At 42.8% G+C, this 21683-nt stretch overlaps 1 protein-coding gene across 2 annotated transcripts in view; it reads left to right on the top strand.

Moving 5' to 3' along the window:
• Positions 1-20853, top strand: part of znf469 (zinc finger protein 469) — a 179831-nt gene extending 158978 nt beyond the window's left edge. For both annotated transcript variants that reach the window (XM_080504888.1, XM_080504889.1), the window contains one exon: positions 7715-20853. In XM_080504888.1, coding sequence (XP_080361014.1) covers positions 7898-19735 — 11838 coding nt within the window. In that variant the 5' untranslated portion in view covers positions 7715-7897 and the 3' untranslated portion in view covers positions 19736-20853. The remainder of the gene's footprint in view (positions 1-7714) is intronic.
• Positions 20854-21683: the final 830 nt, after the last annotated feature.

Genomic DNA, 21683 nt, shown 5'->3' on the forward strand with positions numbered 1-21683 from the left:
GCACAAACCTCCCCCACCTGCCCCACAGTTCCTGTGGCCTGATGCCAATCTGAAGAGATTTGCTTTCTTGTGGGTGTTGTTTGGAAAAAGAAGGTCTAAATGAAGACAACAAAACAGACGTGGTGACGGGCAGAAGAAACAATGCATGAAAGTACATACCCTCTTGTTAGAAGCAGGGGAAGTTAGGATGGAAATGAACTGATGTAATTTTTTTTTGGCGGGGGGGGGGGTTTAAGCCCAGCTTGCATCTCTGCCTCTGTGCTGATTTACATCTGACTCCCTCTCTGTGCGTATGTCACATTTTACCTGCTGCCATAGACAAAGAAACTGAGTCATGTCCTGTCAAAGAACTGTTCTCACTTTGATTTAAAAGCCTGTGTGCCAGTCAGTGACCCCTACAAGGCGGCGTTAAATTTGCCTTCACTGCAATTTTTGTGCTGGGTTCTATACTACCACTCTATAAAAACCCTCCGCCAAACTGTGCGTGTCAAGTCACAGAGTGTATACTGACATCGTACATGAAAGCACTTGCATGCTTGAGCGCAGCACAAACTCCCTCACAGAGCTACATATTTGTACAATTATATCCATTTTAATGTGCATATGTACTCACACACGCTGAGTGCTTTCATGCTGAACCCTGAATGATTCTCCTTTTTCTAATTGATGACATGAACGAGAACCAAAGGTTCATTGACAGATGCAGCTCTTGTGTCTGTCTGTCAGCTCTGTCGTCTCACATGAAAATTAGCATGTATTAATTTAGCATTGACATGTGGCACATTTATGGTGTTCACTTTCCAGAGAGTTAAAGGGGAAACCCCTTTTCACGGTTCTGTGTTGGAACTCGACTCTGCTTTCTTGTCTGGAGATACATGCAAAGAAAATGCTGTCTGAGTCTTACAAGCTAAAGTCTTCCCAGAAAGTGAAAGGTTATCAGCATGCCCTGCAGGCACATTGTGGTCTCTTCGTATATTTTCTATAGATTTCTGTTGTTCCTAACATGCACACATCACATTTCATTAGAGCCTTTCCCTAAATGTCAATACAAACACAAAGAGCCTATCAGTGTATATGTTAAGGATTCACAAATATCTACAATGTCACAGTATTTAAGTGCTCCATTCTAGATCATGGTGGGTTTGCATGTAATTCCTTTACAGAAAATTAAGCTTTTTCCTGCCTGGAAAAATTCTTATTTATCTTTTGTGATGTTTTACAAATATTGACATGTGTAGTGCAAAATGTTCACATTAATTCATTATGCAACGTACAAAGAAGTTTCTCTGCAAACTTATAGTCATGAGGACGGAGTTATCTTCAGTCCTGCTTGCCCATGCACGCTTGTCTTAGGTGATTGATTCATAGACGGGAGGGTGTCGGGTCAGTAAGGAAAGGTTGAGTCCCCAGAGGCCACTGACACTTAGGTTGTAACTCTGCCTCTGCAGGCCCAGTCTCATCTCTGGACTTTCACCTATGTGGTAGCAGCCCCTCTGGCTTCCGTGAGGTAGAGGATATGCATTGGGTAATGAAGCAGTACATATAGTTCCCACATGAATAAGGTCTTTGGCTCTTTCTCAAGGAGTATTAATCACACGGAGTCTCTTGAATAATGTTCATTAAGTTTCATTGAATGATTGTGGAGCAGCAAGAATAGTGACATGGAATAAATAGTAAACTGCATCTGACTGTGGGTTTGTCCACAAGGTTACGGTTGAAATATGAAGGTGACAGAACGAGGACATGTTATTATCACATTTCTCTCTTTTGATTGTAATTTTTTTTAGGATTAAGACTCCAATTGCTGTGCATTTAATAAGAGGTTCACATTTCTTTGTCTGGTGTAAATGATTAGTTGTACACTTTAAATTGTGAGAATGAGACAAATGTTGCACTTCTTTGTTGTTGTTTTATGGTTCGTTTCTTTTCAGCAATTTAAAGGTCAATTAAAGCAACAGATTTATGATTTCCTTGTAGTGTGTGGTTTTCTCCATTCAAGTTGAGGTCGTCGTATTTCATCCCTTCCCTCTTGTTTATGTCTGTGGAGGGTCCACTACCCACATCCAAACGGAATTGTTTGCACTCGTTGACCAATTTGAAATGGCACTCTCCCTGGTTCCTTTTTAATCTCTGGTGAACTGTGGAAGTGTTGCTTAGTTACATTACATGTGCCGCGAATACCGGTTAGATTTTTATTGCCAATCTGCCAAGGGTGTACTGTTATATTAACAGTCTCCTAGTTGAATTTTCCCATTAAAATGCAAGAGAGCTGTCTCAGACATTTGAGCAATAATTGCATTTGGGGTTACAGGAGAAGGTTGTTGATAAATCCTTATCCCACCCCATCGCAGTTTCTTTTACATTTAATCAAACCTCAATGATTTTCAGTGGCAACCAAATACTTTGACCCAGGCAGAAGAAAGAACAAGCAAATATTGATATGCGAAAAAAGGAATGTAGGAGGAATAACACCCGAAAGAGGGATTTTGTCCATTAAGGAAAAGGTTATCGTGGTCATAAGTAGAGAGTCAGGAAGTTTTGTCTAGTTTGTCCTTTCATTAATATCCTCTTCTACTTAGTCATGTTTTGCAGGCTGTCACACGCAAACACACACACATGCTCTGCTGGTTTGTTTCATAGCCCCACAAGTAATATTCCATTGACATGCAGCAATATAGAAAACTGTGTCAAAAAATAGGAAAAAGAAAACAACTTTCAAATGCTCTAAAACAAAGATTCCATCATGTTTGTGGAATGTTGTGGTTTGCAATATGGAAACAGGCTGAGTCCAGAATCCAGTGGTTAGAAAAAATAAATAAATAAAAGGGAAAAAAATCGTCTGAGAAAGAGGAAAAACTTGTGAGGGGGTAAGCGGAGCCTCTGGAATTACACACCAAGACCCAGTAGACATTTACACGCACGCGCGCGCGGGCACACACACACACACACACACACACACACACACACACACACACACACACACACACACACACACACACACACACACACACACGCTCCTTCTATCTTCCCCACTGAGCAGTTAACCACACTGGGTGAAGGGTGGGGTTAGGGGTGGTGGTGGTTAGGAGGCACAAGTATAACAAGCCTCCTTTAGTGCTGAGCTCACTGTTTCATCCTAAGCACTCGTACAGTACCTTTCAAATGTTCTTCACCCTAAATGTTACAAAAGTTTAAAAAAAAAATCAAAAAGTTTAATATTTGTTGTATACCATAGATAGAAATATTAAGGTTGTTTCAAGCCACAGCTACTCACACATTAGGATCCAGAGCTTTTGTTTTAATAACAGTGTGATGGGAGGGTTGTGGGAGCATGCCGCACATCACTGACATATCTCTCCTCCTCACCTGCCTTTAAGCAGACATAGGCGTTGAGATCTTAAAGGCACATTGCTTGCATAATGGAGGTTTCCAAAAATACAGTAGAGAAGGCAGGCACACTGACTGAAGTTTTGGCCCTGCGCCCCGGCGTGGGCCCTGGGCCAGCCGTTCTCACTGTGCATTCCCCTCGCTGGACCAGTCATGCTGGGAGAGGTGTGAGGAGAGTAGTCAGACAGCATTTATTCTGCCACCTGATCCTCTCTCCCCGCGTCCCTTTGATTACACAGCCTACTGGGCTACACGCCGCACTGAATATCCTCCCTCCTCTATCCCTGACGTCTCCTTCTTTGTTTCTCCCTCCTCTGTAATGGCATTCCCTGCCTCTGCAATTCTTTCCTCTCTATCACCTTTGACCCCATCATCTCTCATCTTCATACGTCTCCGTGATCTTGAAGACTGTGAGATGATATTTCAGTGCACAAGCATCTGGAAAAGATGAACAAGTTGGGAAATTCCTTTTATTGGCAGTTATTGATTTACTTATTATAATGGGAGCCATTGTTTGTAAAAGTGGCTTGCTTGACCTTTTGCTGCCCCTTTCTTGGTTCTTATGGTGTTTCCCATCTCGAAGGAGTCATAGTCTTCGGGATATAACTGTTTTGTGTGGTGTTTCACACAAATGTGGAATTGCTGCACTGTTGGGATCACCTATCCTGGTAGCTATGGTCTGGTTTTATCATTGCTGCTCTCCTATTACTGAACACACATCACAAGAAATGTTGAGTAGTAAAGGAAAAAAGAGATGCTGTGGCTTGAGACCTTCAGGTTTACGTACTATGAGAGATATGAAGCTTATTGGGAAACAAATGGCAAGAGCAACGTTAATGTGATGAGTTGACTGAGAGTGCTGCTACTGTATAGTCACTCAAGCCAACACCACATTCATCCTGCACCAAACTGACAGGCAAAATACTTTCAGGAAATTGAGTTTTCATTCAAGCACCTTTTCACACATTCTCTCGGTCCTGTGAGAAACCCGCACAGACTCCTCTGAAAGTAATTAGAAAAAAAAAAAGTTTTTTCACTTTTGTTTTAGTTGTGGACTTCCACACTCACAAAAACACACATGGACTCATACCACAAAGGCACCAGTTCTTAAATACTCAGCAGTATCCAGCATCGGGGTGGTGTTGTGGTGAAACCATATGGAGCGCCACAGTTTGAGAAGCTTGGTTCATCTGACAGAATCCCACAAGAACACACAAACTTGGAGAAAAACGCATGTGGACACACAAATCTCCCACTTGTGGGGCCCACTTATCAAATTAAGATGTTTGCTGGACCTTACTTTACCTTGGTTATCTCAAATACAAAGTACAATATCTGAAGCACTGTAAAAGGTTATGTCTTCCAGTCAGACCACATAACTAGAATGTACCCCCAAATACTGACCTCTCTAAGATAGTGTGTGTACACACACACACACACACACACACACACACACACACACACACACACACACACACACACACACACACACACACACACACACACACACACACACACGAACACTCTTAATTGACTTGTAAAACTGAACTTTATGGAACTAATTTTATACCAGTCACACAAGATTTGATATGAAATTGTGCTGGCTTGCAATCCAGTCACCACCGCAGTATCTTTATACAAAGTCCAATGGCAATTTATACTTTTAAACTTTTAAACCATACCAAAAACACAACCAAATAAGCTCATTAATATTTATAAAGTGTATATACAAAATAAGTCTGACTTCTTTAGAAGAGATCGATCCAACAGAAGAATTACCAAGCCGCAGAAGGCTGTAGGGGAAGTAGACAAGACATTTGTTAAGGTATAAATAACTCCTTATTCTTTGTAAACTGACAGCTCAGGCATTGGTGCTACTTCTGTAAAGTCCCTGTGATCCTCATGCTGCTCTTTTAGTTGCTGGAGGCATTCATTCTCAGCCCAAACCGCAACAGCCAGTCGAGGCAAATACAATTGGGGCTATGATGTATGATTGTGACTGTTTACTCTACAGAGCTGGCTCAAGTGCTGCCTGGTGCAGATGCTGGCAAGGGCTATTGACTCCAGCTTCCCCAACCAGCAGCAGAGATATCTGCAAACAATCCAGCGTTCAAATTCTTTGGAGCTGTAAAGTGGATGTGATTTTTCACAACCAGGCCAAAACTCAGCCAAGTCTCCATCTCAAAGCTCCCTTTCTAACCTGTTAAATACCTCTGGGAGATTTACCAATGAATGATATTAGGAAATACATAGAAGAGAGTGATGCTTTTGGTAGAAATTAAGTCAAAAATGTCATTAACTTATTTGTCAGGTTACATCTGCTCTACCTCAACATGGCATGCTCGAGGCCAATCTATTTTATCTGATGTTCTCGTGTGTGCCAATACTTTGTAAGACCTGTCTGTGTGAAGCCTCCTTCACACCACAAAGCACTCATCGATTGGCTGTACTTTTATTTGGCTGCACCTCCAACTTCTGAAAAGGATTATTGTTGGTAGCTTTTTTTTTTGGATCAAGTTCACAAATAATTTACTTGCGTGCAATCTGCCATCATCCTTGAGATAGTCTGTATGAATGTTATGTCAAGCAGTCTTATTGTGACCTCACTGCTCAGATGATCAGATAATCTCTCTCACAAAACCAACTCAGGTATTGCTGCTGAGAAAAAAAGGATAGATTTTTATCCATGCACCCTTGATTGTAGAGTTTGCAGCATGTTCTGTAGATATACTCTAGTTATATATCACATATATATTCCATAGCTCCCTGCAAAAGTGGTTTGATTATAAGTAATGCCGAGTTTTGTTTTGACACTGATGAAAAAATGTTATAAAAGATCAGTTAATGACAAAAGGTCACAGGTAAAACATAATCTCCTTGACCGATGAAGAGGCATTTACGATGTAAACACAATCAGGTACTGTTCAGAAAATATTCCTAGAATTTTCTCCCCGCTGAGAGATTTATGATGATATGAATATTTACAGTATCTCTTTCATCTCTATGCATTTGACAAGCCCTCCCAGCTGGTCTGAAAATTTATGGTGCAGAAGGCCAAATGCATCTTGCTCAAGGTGTGTTTGACAAACTTCTTGGTAGTCCTGGTCATTGCCTCAGGAGGCTCACCACATTAATACTTGCATGCCTAGCAATACTGGGATGAGTTTTTAAGTACTTCTCACAGGTTAACACCATTCCAAGTAAAATCACAAGAAGACCCCTACAACTGTTGGGAGTGTGACTTGCTCAAGAGCATTCGCTAGAAGAGAGAGTTGACTGGGTTCTCTGTTTTGAACCCAGTCGACTCTCGAACCATCGGTCATTTCTAGTTTTGGTTGCAGACAAATAGAAGGAATGGAGATTGGTTACTAGGTCTTGGAATTCAATTTCAGTGCTACCTCCAGGGTTCATCTGGTCTGACCTCAAAGAGAGCAGATTGAGTGTGGGAGCCAAAACAAACTAGGACCAGAGAAGCGGTGTCTGAAATACCAACGGAAGGGCAAGAAATGTCAGTGTGCCCACAGTTCTCACTGTCCAAAGTCTGGCTGAGTAATCCTTGATATTCCTCCATGATCTAAACCTGAAGCCCTCTGTAGCAATAGAACACTGTGGCATTGTGTCCCCCGCTCTTAAGGAGTCTGTGATTCATTTACTGGCAGTTGCTTTTTGGATCCACGTACTATATTTTTCTCATCTTAAGTACTGTAGTGAGCTTCATCACTTCAAGACGCAGCTGGTCTCCGAGTTTTTATTCAGGATTTTGACTGTGATATGCCATCCACCCACCGTTGTCAAGCAGCGATCAAACACACAGATGCAACTGCAACTTATTTGTTTGAAATGTCTTTCAATCAACTGTTATAAGTGGGTTGTTGTATATATAGCTCTCAAATGACTGGCAGTTTTTTGACAGTTCCTGTTGATCATACTGTCTCTGTGCATTGACAGCACTGCTGGCTCATGCTGCAACAGTGCTCTCTGCTGGCAGAAACAGGGACGATTGTAATTGTCCTTTATGTTTTGTGAATAGTTTGATTCTTTATTTAGATTGTAGATTTTAAAGTTCTTTGACAGGGATGTATTGTGTAATAACTTTGACTTATGTTTAAATTTTGTATATATCTATTCCCAATGCAAAAAAAAAAAGATTTAAATCAACATTTCTATAGCGGACTCATTCTCTTATTAAGGTAGTCTTCAATGCTTTGCTTACACTTTTAAATGTTAGGGTTAAGTTTTATTTGAAAATATGTTTGACTTTTAGTTTTTTTAGTTAGTCTGTGAAACTATATATCTGACCCAGTCTATCTTGGGGGTTTTTTTTCAGGTCCTCCTGTCTCTGGTGCCAGATCTGTGCTTCACAATGAGGGTGAAGAGATGAGTTTGCGGCGAACAGCCCTGTTCCTGCAAGTTCCTGCCACTGGATGTTTACTGATTCCTACAGCCCGGATGACGATGTCCCTGTGTCCCAGAGAGCAGTTCTGAGGAGCAGGTCTTCGCGTTGTGCACCATGGCAGGAGAGACTCAGCGAATGCATGCACTGAAAGAGGTGGACGCTGAATCCAAGCTGCAGGATGAGGGGACGTCGCTTGAAAGGCAGAGTGACAAAAACAAAAAGGAATCTTCAGAGCACTTTTCAAGCACCAGCACTGAGGCCAGAGCCAACAGCAAAGGGGCCAAAGCTGAAAAAATAGAGAAGGAGCAGGACTGTCCACAACAGCGTGAGGCTGTCATACGGCCACAGCAGGCGGGCAAGATTGACTTCAGATCACTGCAGAACAGATCAAAATTTGCCACTGATCGGACTTGGTCGAGTGGTAAAGGAAGTCCCCAATCTCCGAGTGGAAAAGGCCGCAGTCGAGAGAAGGGGAAGCGGTCAGGAAAGACGGAGCGTGGCAACCCGCAGCAGCTGTACAGACTCAGCATCGCAAATCCACGCACTGTTGGTATTGCCTATCCACAGCAGAAGGTTTTGCCACCCAAGAAGTTGGAAACCAGTCGTGGCCCAGTTTCGGGCAGCTACAGATTCCACGTTCCCAGTTTACCGGAGAGGGAGGTCGAACTACAACAAGAAGAGTTTAACTATAGCCGCTGCTTCCAGGAGGCTTCTTCTAACCTTACCTCCCCAAGCTTTACCTCACAGGCACTGTGTTCCTCCAGTGGAACATCCTCCCACCCACATCTACCCCCATCACAGCAGCAGCAGCTGGCATCAATGGAGAGCAACAGTGCACAGCCTGGCAGCCAGCTGATTCTGGCTGACTATCAGCTGAGCGGCTCTAATGCGTGGCAGTCTCCTGAAAGGACTTTTAATGGTGCTAACTATGGTGTTTCATCACAGAAATCAACTACTCTCTCAGAAGCCAGTAAGGCAGGTGCTTTTGTATCTGGTCCATATCAGTATGGATATTATTTAATGGAAGAATCGGCCTCTGACTCTTTTTCATGTGAACAGAACCCACAATCGCAAGACTTCACAAACTCTTCTCTAAGTTCTGTTCATGTGAGCCACAACTCTTCCTTCATTCATGGAGAAGGGCAAAACATCACCCAAAACAGCACTCAGTTCAGTAATGAACAGCCACCAGAGAATCAAAGCTCTTATCCTAACCCCCCACAGTCACAGTTTATTCAAGGCATGGCACCGCCCATTCAGTGTCCTCGGAATCTGAGTGAGGATTCAGCCAGTAGTGACAGCTCTGGCTGCAGCTCACAGCAGTCAGAACAGTCGAAGACCGCCCTGACTGAGAATGCAGACAGTGTTGGACAGACAGACAGTAGAGATGCAGCCGTCCCCTCGGGGAGTAAGAGAAACTGTCACCCAAAAGACTCTGCGGCCAACCAAAGGACACTCATTCAGGGTAGTGTGCAAGCAAGAAATATTTCACAAAGTCCAGGCTCTCCAATGCACTTTTCCAACAAAACATTCAACAACTCTGCAGTCAGTAACATCCGCACAGTCTCAATGCCTTTTGAGAAAAATCCAAACAATAAGGTTTTACATAGGTTACCCCATTCATGGGAGGGGCCAAATAAGACATATTCAACTGTGGATCCAAACTCAATTCAATATACTGATCTGAATGATAAGTTTCCGTTTCAGAATCAGACAGCACTTGAGCAAGTTCCAAATGTATCTAAAAATAGCAGAATGGCCTGGCAGCCGGCACATCAAAACTCCTTGACAAACCAAAGCAGAATTGAGCTGCCGAGGCCAATAAGCAATCAAAAATTGGCATTCTTAGTATCCCCTTCTGACTGGCAGGATGATGGTAAATCACATAAACATAGCTCACTAAAAAACCCCAACTCATTTCAGAATGGCAGGACTCCAAACCAAAGACAGGATACTGTAAAACACAATGGCAATACAGTGTCAACTTTTAACGTGGAGATGAGCCACCCCCAAGTATGTGAGATCAAAAATAAGGCGGTGTATTTTGGACTTAACCAGCCTGTTTCAGCAACAGCCACAAGGAACTATAACTATCCACCATTGCAGGTGCCACCTATGGGACTCATGATGGTGTCACCCTATGAGTCCCCGTTGCCCTCCCCAGTTCATAACCCTGCATCAAGCAGCTGCTCTTCCCTCTCCCCTGCATCTACCAGCCCTGTCAACATCAGTTCAGACGATAGTCAGATGTCAAAGTCGACTCAACCTCACCCATTTTATCACCAACCACAAGGAAAAGGTCAGTTAGCCACTGATCAGCTGGGCACTCACCCTCACCAGTTTCACTCGGACGCAACAAGAACTCATCCCTATGCACCTGAGAGACCCAAAAATGACATGATGAGCTACCTGCAAAACGGTACACATCCAAAGACAGCCATGGATGGCAACAAAGGCTACATGGATAGTTTTGGGGTGGAGCATCACCAGCCTCCACCACCTTACTCAGCACATCAGCTGTTAGCCAGTTCATTAGCAACTGCAAACCTTGACCAGTTAGATGTGCTTCTGACGTGCAAGCAGTGTGATCAGAATTTCAACAATCTGGCTTCATTTTTAGGCCATAAGCAATATTGTGGACAGCACACATTTGCACAAAATGATCACAAAGACATATCAAAGGTGGAGGATGGTGTAAAGTTCCATGCAGAACCAGCAAAGGTAGTTTCATCTGTGTCCAATGTTTCAATGCCAAGGTGTCCTACTGACCTTCACCTGTCTTTGCTGGGCCTCAATAAGAATGGAGAACTGATTCCTGAGAGTGAAACCAAAGGAGACACTAAAGATGATCCAATGAAACTGAACTTGTTCTCGGGTCAAGGTAACCTCCCTGTCCCTCTCCCTGAGCTGGAAATGGAGGATGCCAAACTAGACAGCCTAATCACGGAAGCTTTGAATGGACTGGGATATCAATCAGACAATGCAGAGATAGACAGCAGCTTTATTGATGCATTTGCTGATGATGAACTCACCACTGTCAAAACATCATCAAACAAACAATGTGTGAAAACGAAAGAATCCCTGGTCTGTGAAAGCAAAAATAAACAAGCAGTTGATGACAGGTCTTTCATACAGGGAAAGTATTTTTATGACTCTGATGTTGAGAGCCCTGAGAAAATGTCTCTGACTGCCGAACAAGATGAGAAAATTAACATAAAAAAAGAAGTCTCACATAAAAATTCAACAATCGCCTCAAGGGAGAAGATGTGGGAACAGGACAGCAAAGGGAAAGAGGCAAGAGTACTGTGCAAGAGTGAACAACAAAACACAAGCACACAAAGGTTTCTTCTATCCAGCAGGTTTTCTGAGCGTTGTGGTGTTAAAAGCTTTAAAGACAACTCTGTTCTTCGAGGGTCAGCACTCTCCCAGGCCTCCTCATCTCCAACCTCAAAAACTACAGTGAAAGAAAGCAAGAGGAAAAGCACTGGAGGAGGGACGTGGAGCAAAGAACTTATTCACAAAATAGTTCAGCAGAAAAATAAGCTCCAAAAGCTCCATGTTAAAGGTACCAAAAACCTTCAGTTTTCCTTGGTGATGGAGAGACTAACTCCGACTGTGCAGAATCCTGCGTTTGGGGAATACGACTACGTCTCAGACTCGGATGATGAATGTGAGCCCGTGAAAATAGCAAGTCAAGGCCGGCTGAATCAAAGTAGCCGATGTAAATACACATACACCAAGGAGTGCAAATGGCGAGCAAGAAGTGAGAGAGACCAGGCAGCGTGGAGACATGAGTCAAAGGAGTGTTTTCAGGTGAAAAAAAGTGAAGAAGTCTCTCTTTCACCAGAGAAACATAGCTCTTACCAGAGACTGAGACGGAGAGGTAGCAGGTCATCCACAAGCAGTGAACTCAGCACATCCATCAGTGTTTCAAGTGATAGTAACAACAGCCCCAAAAGCACTGACCGCACTGACTCAGACAGTGAGAAATATACACACAAAAAGAAGGAATCGCCCGAGCAGAAAACCCATGAAATGTCCTCCCCACATAAGTTATTTAAAGAGTCCAGCACACTCGCATTGATGTTCACTAAGTCTGTCAAGAGATGCAGCACTGACAAAACCATAAATTCTGATAACAAAGACAGTACAGAGGATCCAAAGAAGTACTATTCAAATCCAGACGTTTCTGATCCACCATCATCCTTGCAAAAAGGAAAAGACACAATGAAAAATGTTGAAAAAACCCGAAGCTCTCACACAAAATCAAGAGAGAAAGTTGTGTCTCACAGAAAAGAAACTGGCACAACAGTTACCACAGACAGAAACACCCTGCAGAGAACCGACAATCTGTGCCTGAAAGAAGAACCAACACAGTGCAGCGCTACAGATAACAAGAGACTACAGTTTAATTCACACTCTCCCACCATCACCAAAGCACCTGATTTCAATATTGACAGAAACACAAAGGGCAAAAGAAGAGAGCCGCCCCAAGCCACACAGCCAGAGCTATCGGACAGCAGCACATTTGAAAAACAGAGTGACGGTGTCTGCATGGTGAAAGAGGCTATTACTTTAGTCAATGACCTAGACACACACAAGCCTGCATCTCTCTGCACCTCTTTGATGGATGAGGTGTGCCTATCTCCGACTGAAAGCCACAGCCCGTTAATACAGAAAGACACGCTCAACCTCATGCCCTACCCTCTGGATCAGGAGCAGGGGCTCATGAAATCCCCACTCTCATTTGACACCTCATCAATGTTTGGGGACCTCACAGGATTTGATAGTGGCCTTTACCCAGAGATGCCAATACAGAAAGAAGGTTTCCATTCAATAGAGAACACATCCGATAAAAAGGAAGAGTTTGTGTCTTCTTTCTCTCCATTCCTGGAACAAAGAGACTGGAATCTCATAGTTAGCCCAGTGCTACCAGATGAGATATCTCAGTACAAAAGCCACTCTGAGAAATCAAATGAAAAGAAACCAGATTACAATCACGTTTCTTTGTCTCTGCCAGAGAAAATAATTGACTACAGTGCAAATCTCAACAGCTGTGCATCAGAGGATGAGCTCGAGATAAAGAGAATAGTGAACGAGCTTGAAAACCAGCTGCAGACGACTAAGTTGGAAAGCCCACCATTGCTTACTCAGGATGTTCCCAAGCAGCTGCAGATGAGTAAATTTTCACCTTTACGTCTGGACGATGAATCAGAGAGTGAAGGCAGTGGCTTGAGTATCAAGTGCCCTGTGCAAACAATAGATGTGCCGGTCTCAAATATACCTGCAGAGCCTTTCAGTGAACCTGGGCTCCCATGGTCCACTACATTTCAGTTTGCGCTAATGGGTGACCACCACAGTCCCCAAACTCCACTTGATAATGAATCAAAAGCACTTGAAAACCTTTCTGAAAAAGATGATCATTCACTGAAATTGATCTCACCAGCCTCACATATTGAACATCATCCACTCCAGCATGACAAAAAATCAAGGGAGAGAAGCACTGAAAATGAGTCTGCTGTGAAAACAAAGGAAGAGATTTTAGAACAGAAGAGATACAACGAAAATCTCATGAAAAGCCTGGAGGTGATTTCAGACTCTATATTCAAAAAAGAACCGATTATATCAGTGCACAAGAAGCCGAATGATAACTCTTTCTCAAGTCAACAACATCACAAATTTGAATGTCAGGTGACTGAGAGAAAAGATCACAGTGAAAAGGAAGCAATTACCAGAAAGGAGAATATATTATCACCTCCAAATATCAGCGAGCGGAAGGATGAAATTGAATTCATTCTGAATGAGTCACAGTCATCTCTCTCCAACAAGACTGACCCCACAGTCAATGGCAACCAGCCAATTTCATCACAGCCAAGTGAGCCCACAGAAAACAAGGATTACAAGGCAGAGACTAAAATCACATCAAAGGAGGACATCACTGAGAATAGTAATTTCACTCACAGCTCAAGTGTGGTGTCACATGACACACATGCGGTTGAGGAACCCTGCGAAAACAGAAACATGGAAGACAATGGGAATCTGTTGCCTAAAAACAATGGTGATAACCAAAAATATTCAGTCACAGATGGTAATGAGGAAGCAGCGTCGATGACCACCAGCGAGTCCAATGGTCAGCTCTTATCACTAACAGCTGAGCTCAGCTTTGTCGAAAAGAGGGCAGAAGTGATTCAATCAGCACTGCAATCTGCAGAGAGCCATGATGATCCTGAAGAAACCAGTGAATTACATGCTGATCACCTAAAAGTTGACAGCTCAAATAGTATAAGCGACCAAACAACTATAGAAACACCAAAAAGTGATCCTTTACTTGGCCTTTCTCCTGCAAAAATCTCTTCAAAGAGTGAAACTGAAATGTCAGTGGAGATAGTCATCACTGACAAACCATGCAGTCCAATACTGGTGGAAGCTATTTCAGAGAGTTCCAGCCACCATTCACCCTTCCATGACGCTACGCCCATAGAGGGACAAAGCAATCTGTTGATGTTCTCACAGTCTGATGGTATCATTACTAGTGATCCCTGCAAAATTACACAATTCAACAACTCTCTGGAAACCTCAACAGATCTGGCATTCGAGCCTATTCAAAAACAAGAAGAAATTTTAAATTTTCAAGACATCAAAGAGCATCTTCCAGTTGATTTCATGGCAAGTCAACAAAACTCACCATGTAGAGAAGAACTGGAAGAAAGCCAAAGTGCCTTCTTAGATACATCTCCTGCGAGTCCTCTTCTATCAACTTCTCCTCAGATTACAGCACAGGACCACAACATAGAAGACATCATCAAGCCAATCGGTTCAACATCACTAAAAAAATGCAATAATAAATCCACCGATGAAGACTTGATTCAAAATGCACAATCCCCTATGAACAAAACTGGAAGCCCAAATGTTGAAGAGGCTTCAAACAGCTCTGACTTAAATGCAAGTCAGATGGAGTATTCTCTGATAAGCCCACCTCACCTGGACTTGGGGATCACGGATTGTAAAATCCCCAACTCTGAAGCTACCATCTCTTCTCCACTCCCTGTGAGCAGCACCGCAGAACCATCAGAGGTGTCTCTTGAAAAAAGACATCTAATGTATGATTTCAAGGTCAGCCCTCTCAGCTACAACAGCATTTCAGATGAACCACCACAACTGAATCAGTATGACTATATACCGATATCATCAGCCAACAAGCCAGGGGAGAATCTCGACATCAAGCAGGGACCCAGAGATGACTGTGAATCATGTGACCTGAGCGTTAACCCTGCACTGATTTTTAACAAAACTGAAACAGATACAACAGTATCCCTGAACTCAGACCATGCAGCTAAACTACATCCATCAGATGAGCCACTCCAGCGGAGTATGAAATTCACACATCTTTCTATGGGTCTCCCAGATGAAATCAAAACAAGTGATTCTTTGGCTGGTGGAGTTAAAACAAACTTGGAAGTTTTCCATGATCCTGTTGAACCTGTTGAACATTTGCATATGCATATTGACCTTGTGAGCAAAGCAAAATCAGAGGATTTAGATTCTTGTGATACTACTCTTGAGAAAAGTAAACAGCTTAAAAAAGACTTCTCAGACGGTCTGCCCACTCCTAAGCCACTCATCATCTGTGAAAGTGATCCGATGCCGCTTCCATCAGACCCATCAGAGAGTAAACCCGCAATAGAGACTGGCCAGTGTTCAACAATGCTGCCAATTCCAAAGGAGACAACACAAAAGAAAAATCAGAGCAGCACTCAGCAAGGGAAAGTGCTCTGTGAAATCTGCTTCATGTGTTTCAGGACTGTGCCGGGCTTAAAGAGGCATAAGGCCATGAAGCATTTGGTCAGGACTAAGAAATACATTGACCCACAGAGCACAACATCAAGCCATCAGGGAACTACACTTATTTATGAAGCATCACAAACTACAGAGAAAAAACATAAAGATGATTCACTGACCTGCTACCCAACGAAAATAGATGGGCTTCCTGAGATAAGTAGCACTCTCATATCTAAAGCTGCAGAGACTGAGTCAGTCCTGGAGGAAATGGCAACTGAGACAAGTGCAGTGGCAGCGGATAAAATAAGCCATCAAAACCTTCGACTGCCAGCAAAAGCAAGGAAGAACAACAAAGCCAAAAAGAACAAGAACAGAGAAGTAAACATAAAGTCTGACCCTTTCTCTGATGAGTTTCTGAATATATTAAAAACAGACATACTTCAAGCCATAACTCCTGAGTTCAAAAGCAGTGCACTAAAAGAGCACAGCCAATCTCCGGAGGACCAAGTGAAAATCAATAACAGAGCTGTTCCTGCAAGAGAGTCTCTCTCTCACCATGTTACTTCAGACTATGGTAGTGACAATACTTCACAATCACCAAAAAAAGAGGCAAAGGCACCCAGTGAATCTGTGGAGGAAAATCAAATAACTGATATAGATGATATGAAATGTACAAGCATTACAGAGATGGCAAACTCAGAAGTGTGCTCAGATAATAATGTGGAAAGTGCCATTTCAATAGACAAAGAGATTAGCGGAGAAAATGTTGAGTCCAGAAAGAAAATGAGCCCTGTGGAGGAGACATGTGAACAGAAAGGATCAGAAGTGAATCTTGCCCAGGAGATTCTCAGTAAAGTGGCGGTGGAGATGAAAAGTGAGAATAACAGTGGTTCCTCAGAAGAAGCACATCCTCTCTCCTGTTTGAATTCCTCCCCTCTCAGTCCTCCCAGCATCAGTGCTGATCTGAAGGCCTTACTCGAAGATGACACCACATTCTCACAACTGTTCCCCAGAGATGAGGAGGCAAAAAGGAAAAAGTGCCCCAGGGTATACAGCAAAAAGAACAAAAGACAAAAGCTCTCACCCCACACAAACGTAACTCCGGACTACCCTCTCAATGAAACCTTAATGCAAAATAAAGATCAGTACATGGAAAGCCAATCTGAGCAGAAGTTCACTGACAATCAAACCAACCATGGTGGATATGAGACAATATCTATTGATGATGCGATCATGTTGAATATGTGCCACAACAGCACATTGAAGGTAGATGGCAAACCGTTAATTGACGCCAATCAAATTCATGAGGAGGAGAAAATGAAAGAGCCTGGCAACAACATCTCAAAACCTCTGGAGACTACAATTGACACATCATCCATTGAATGGAGTGACCCCAGCGACTTCAGTGGATTTAATGCTGGTGCAGAAGTCACTTCAGACCTCAACACTTGTAAACCAGACCTGCCAAGCAAACCCTGCGCTCTGCCTCTGCCAGCTGCTCCCGACCCTGCAGAGCCGTGCACCACAGAGGGGGGGCAAACGTTCCACAGCATAGATATTCAGAATATCAACACCACATTTCAGCTCCCTGAGATTCAGTTCTTTGACTCTAATAAAGACATCTCAGTAGTTCCTCCTATTGCAGCTGTGGACACGGAGAAAACAGAGGAGGAAAAGTCAAAGAAAGTAACAGAGCGACGTGGCCGGAAACGACAAGATGGTGGAATGAAGGTCAAGGACAAGCAGTACAAGTGCAAAGTGTGTTTCACTTGGTTCCTCACCCTCGGAGAACTGAACTTTCACAAACTCTCACACAATCCCTCTCCACCTCCGACCTGTTACATGTGTGTGCAGCGCAAATTCAGCTCCAGGGAGCAGCTGAGAGATCATCTCAGAGAGAAGCACGCCAAGAACAAGACAGGTATCTGGACCTGTGGAATGTGCTTGAAGGAGATATCAGACGTGTGGATGTACAATGAACACCTGCGCGAGCATGCCACTCAGTTTGCGAGGAGAGGTCAGACACAGGGCTCCATGTTGGGAATTTCAGGCTGCTTCATGCAGGAGACGGCAGTGAAGAACTTCATCTCCTCAATCATGCAGCATCGCTCCGGCAAAACCAACAGAGAGTCCGGCAAAGGTGCTAAAGTTTATGAGAAAGCTACAGAGAGTACGGCAGCAGAGGGGAATACCTTGGAGGGTGCAGAGCCGAAAATGAGCAAATCAAAATGCAGTGGATCAGGAGGGAAGCAGAGTGCATTAACGCCACTCGAGGTTCTCCACAAAGCAGACACTCCTAAAAGTGTGGAGATGCATCCGAACTGCAAAGACCCTTCAAGAGACTGCCACCATTGTGGGAAGCAGTTCCCCAAACCATTCAAGCTCCAAAGACATTTAGTGGTTCACAATTTGGAGCGTATTTTCCTGTGTCACAAATGCCCCGTCTCCTATCAGGAAGCCCAGGAGCTTAAGGATCACCTAAAGAGAGCTCATGAGGAAGTGCACGAGCTTGATTCAAAGCACACCACCCTTTACACCTGTGAGCTTTGTGCTGATGTCATGCACGTGATTAAAAAATCCTTCATCTGCAGCACCTGTAACTACACCTTCTCCAAGAAAGAACAGTTTGATCGTCACATGGAAAAGCACCTTTCCGGGGGAAACAAAATCTTCAAATTCCGAGGCGTTCTCAGACCTGCCAAAGTGTCCGCATCCAAGGAAGATGAATGTGATTCACCTGCAAGCAAGAAGAGGAGAATTCTTTCTGACACTCTGCAAGAAAACAGCTCGGACAGTGGTATTGCTAGTGTTAGTTCACTCCACTTGAATCAAAACTCAGACACGCAGTCAAAGCCGCCGGTGTCCACAGCAGAGGACTCCACACAGACCATCGCAAATGAATACCACAGTGACACAAACCATACAAGTGTGAAGACCGAGGACATTGCCGAGGACTATTCTGAGCTACTTGTGGAGCTGGAGAAATGTATTAACATGAGCTCGTCGGAGTCGGCTACACCAAAGAAAGAGGAAATTGACCCGACTCTGTCACCTAATCTTGATAAAGAGGGTAATAGAAAATCAATTACTGAACCATGTGATGTGAAAGAAGAGAATGAGTCAATCTGCATTAGAGCAGAGACAACGTCATGTCCAGCATCTAAAGAGAGTAGTAGTGCAGGGGAGGAGATTGTTAAAGCGAGGAAAGGCTCTGCTCAAGGTGACACTTCAGAGATGGAAGGAAAAACAGATTCACTTCCACCCAGCGAGAACTCTTTTGTCAGCTTAAGAGAAAATCAGGTCATTTTAGATACACCTGAGGCTGAAAAGCACGAATTAGCTGTTGATGTGATGAACCAAGAGAGGGATGATGAGCAGTGGCATCACACATCCACAGCTTCAAATACTGACAGCAAACAGAAGCTATTATCTCATGGTGCTTTGCGGGAAGGTAGCAGTCAGATGAAAGACAAAGTTTCCCCAGCCAAAACAAGTGACAACACTAAAAAAGGCACTACAGTTAGCGACACAAAGGCTTCAGAATCAACCCCAGCCATGCACTCCAAGGCTCTCCTCAACACTTCGGCTCCTAATGAGGACAAAGAATGTGTGAGACCACAGAAAAAGAGGAAGGACATGAAATCCCCTCACAGCCTGCAAAGGGTTTCCTCTCCAGTCACACAGGAAAACTTTGGTTTTGATTCTCGAGCCAAAAAGAAATTTCGCCCTTACAAGTGTGCAAATTCCTCCCTGCAGAGAAAGTCAGACGGACCTAACGAGTATCCTGTGCTGTCTTCAGTACGGGATGATGTTGTTAGCAACAAAATAGTTTCCAAGTGCAAGACCTCGAACTTGGGTTTGCAGTCCAAAAGGAGTTTGCTTGATAACTGCACACACAAGAAAGCTGAGATTGTTACCCCGCAAAATGGGGAATATAAAACCAAAAAGGGACCTCTGGGAAGATCTTTTCATCCTCCTAAATCTAAAGTGTCTTCAGTTCCCATGAACAATTCTTTGAACAGATCCAGGCCAAAGATGGGTGTGAGGTCGATGGAGAGTCATTCATACCGGACAGCAGAGTCCCAGAACAATCTCCTCAGCCAGCTGTTCGGCCAAAAACTCACTAGCTTTAAGATTCCTTTAAGAAAGGACACATCAGAATCTATTAACTGAAGGGTTGGGGGTGGGGGGGTCTGTGAATAAGAGACTGTACATTTTCACAGTTATAAATGTTTAAAGATAATTCATTATGGTGAATGAGATTGCACAGCTCTTTTCTGTGAAATGCTATCTTTAAATACTTACATAGTCACTTTATGTCTTCTTTGTACATATGTTTTTATTACACAAATGTGAGGACGGATGGAGGATATGAATTTTGGGTCAAAAATGAATATGCTAGCGGGATAAATCATTGAACTTTCGAGAGATTATATTTCATTTACCTAAAGCAGAGAAAAAAATTATACTTGAAAATATAGTAAAATATTTTCTTCTAAGAAATGCATGTTCGTTTTGCATTCATATGATCATTTAGTTGGGTTTTTTTTCTACTCATTATAAGTCTTCCTGCGAAAGGACCAAATGACGTCATTACTGACTTGGACAATTGTCTATGCACCTTTCATACATGCTTCCAATATATTCATTTTGTATCTTTTTTAACTTTACTGTACTGCAGTGACATTCATCATATTAGCTTTTTATATTGACGTTACCTGGTGCTACATTGTGTTTAATTGTAATGTGAATGCTAATGTCCTCAGAAGGGAACATGAGATCTGTAGCAATTACAGTACATACATCCAACTGTTGTTTTTTTTTCTTTCTCTTTACTGGTTCTCTGTAGTTTATTCAAGATACTGTGTAAACCATCCAAGCAATACATATGTAGGCTGACAGAACACAAAATTAGGAAAGCTTCCATTGTATAAACTCAGGTGCATATAAGGACATCACAGTCCCAAGACCTGTATTTGGAGTTCTTCCCATGCACTGATACTACCACACACAAAATACAAACTCATCGTGTCTGTAACTCCAAATGTTTTAATTATGAATAGTATTTACAAGGACAACAAAGGTGCTTTATCTTGTTTATACTGTATGTATCTTATATTGTATAATATTGTAGGTAGGTAATTGTTTGATGGAATGCTTCATGTCAAAGTTTTATTTTAATAATGTGCAAAATGAATCAGATTGAGGGGGGGGGAAAGGGAAATGCAGTGCCTCTTGCAAGATGTAAAGTGGTTCACTAAGTGCCTCTTTTATCGTTGGTTAATAAAGATCTGTACTGGTCTCTCCTTGCACTTTCTATTCTTTGTTCACGGCATGTTTTGCAAATGTTTTTGCTTCCATCCCTGTGGACTGCAGCTGTCACCACATGCATCAAACACTGCAAGTAGTGGAAGCTACTTGTGCCTGGAGGCAAAAACAGGTGCACACACAACATACTCTGACTTGTATTTTTTTTATCTTCAGATCAGCACTTCAATGTATTCAGTCGTCATCTGAAAGATGATCATAAATCTATCTTAATTGCAGCACAAACAATCAACAGAAGACAATTTTCTTTATCCAGTCATCTGCTGGTCAGTCGAACAGGTTGAGGACCTCCGGCTCATGTCTCGCTTGGGTCATGTTGCTTTCTCACCACATGTAAAATGGCTTCTATTCCTACATGAACACGTTTCATCATCACATAGGAATAAAAAGCCATACTACACAATGGCATACGTGAGGAGAAACAGACAGGTGTAGGATTCTTATATCTTCCACTGAGTTACTCTGAGACCTGGGGAGGGAAAGCAGTAGGGGTAGAGGGAAAAGACAGATAAGGTGATTTTTCTTTTCTCAACTAAAGCACAAATAAAGTTCAAATGTTAACTTTATAGCTCATGTTGAAACTGGCAGAGATCAGCTCATCAGAATTGATTTCCCATCATTTACCGGTGTTGATTCAGGCAGATACAATAGGTCCACATGGAAATGTAATGATTCTCCAGTTGCAGTGCTACAGTAATATGTAAATAGTTCAGTATGTGGTGTCACATACTGTACCAGAACTGCATTCCCATTCACAAAGTTGCATAAGGATACATCACAAGGTCATAGTCGC

Source organism: Blennius ocellaris, assembly GCF_963422515.1.
Source record: "Blennius ocellaris genome assembly, chromosome: 11".
Taxonomy (NCBI): domain Eukaryota; kingdom Metazoa; phylum Chordata; class Actinopteri; order Blenniiformes; family Blenniidae; genus Blennius; species Blennius ocellaris.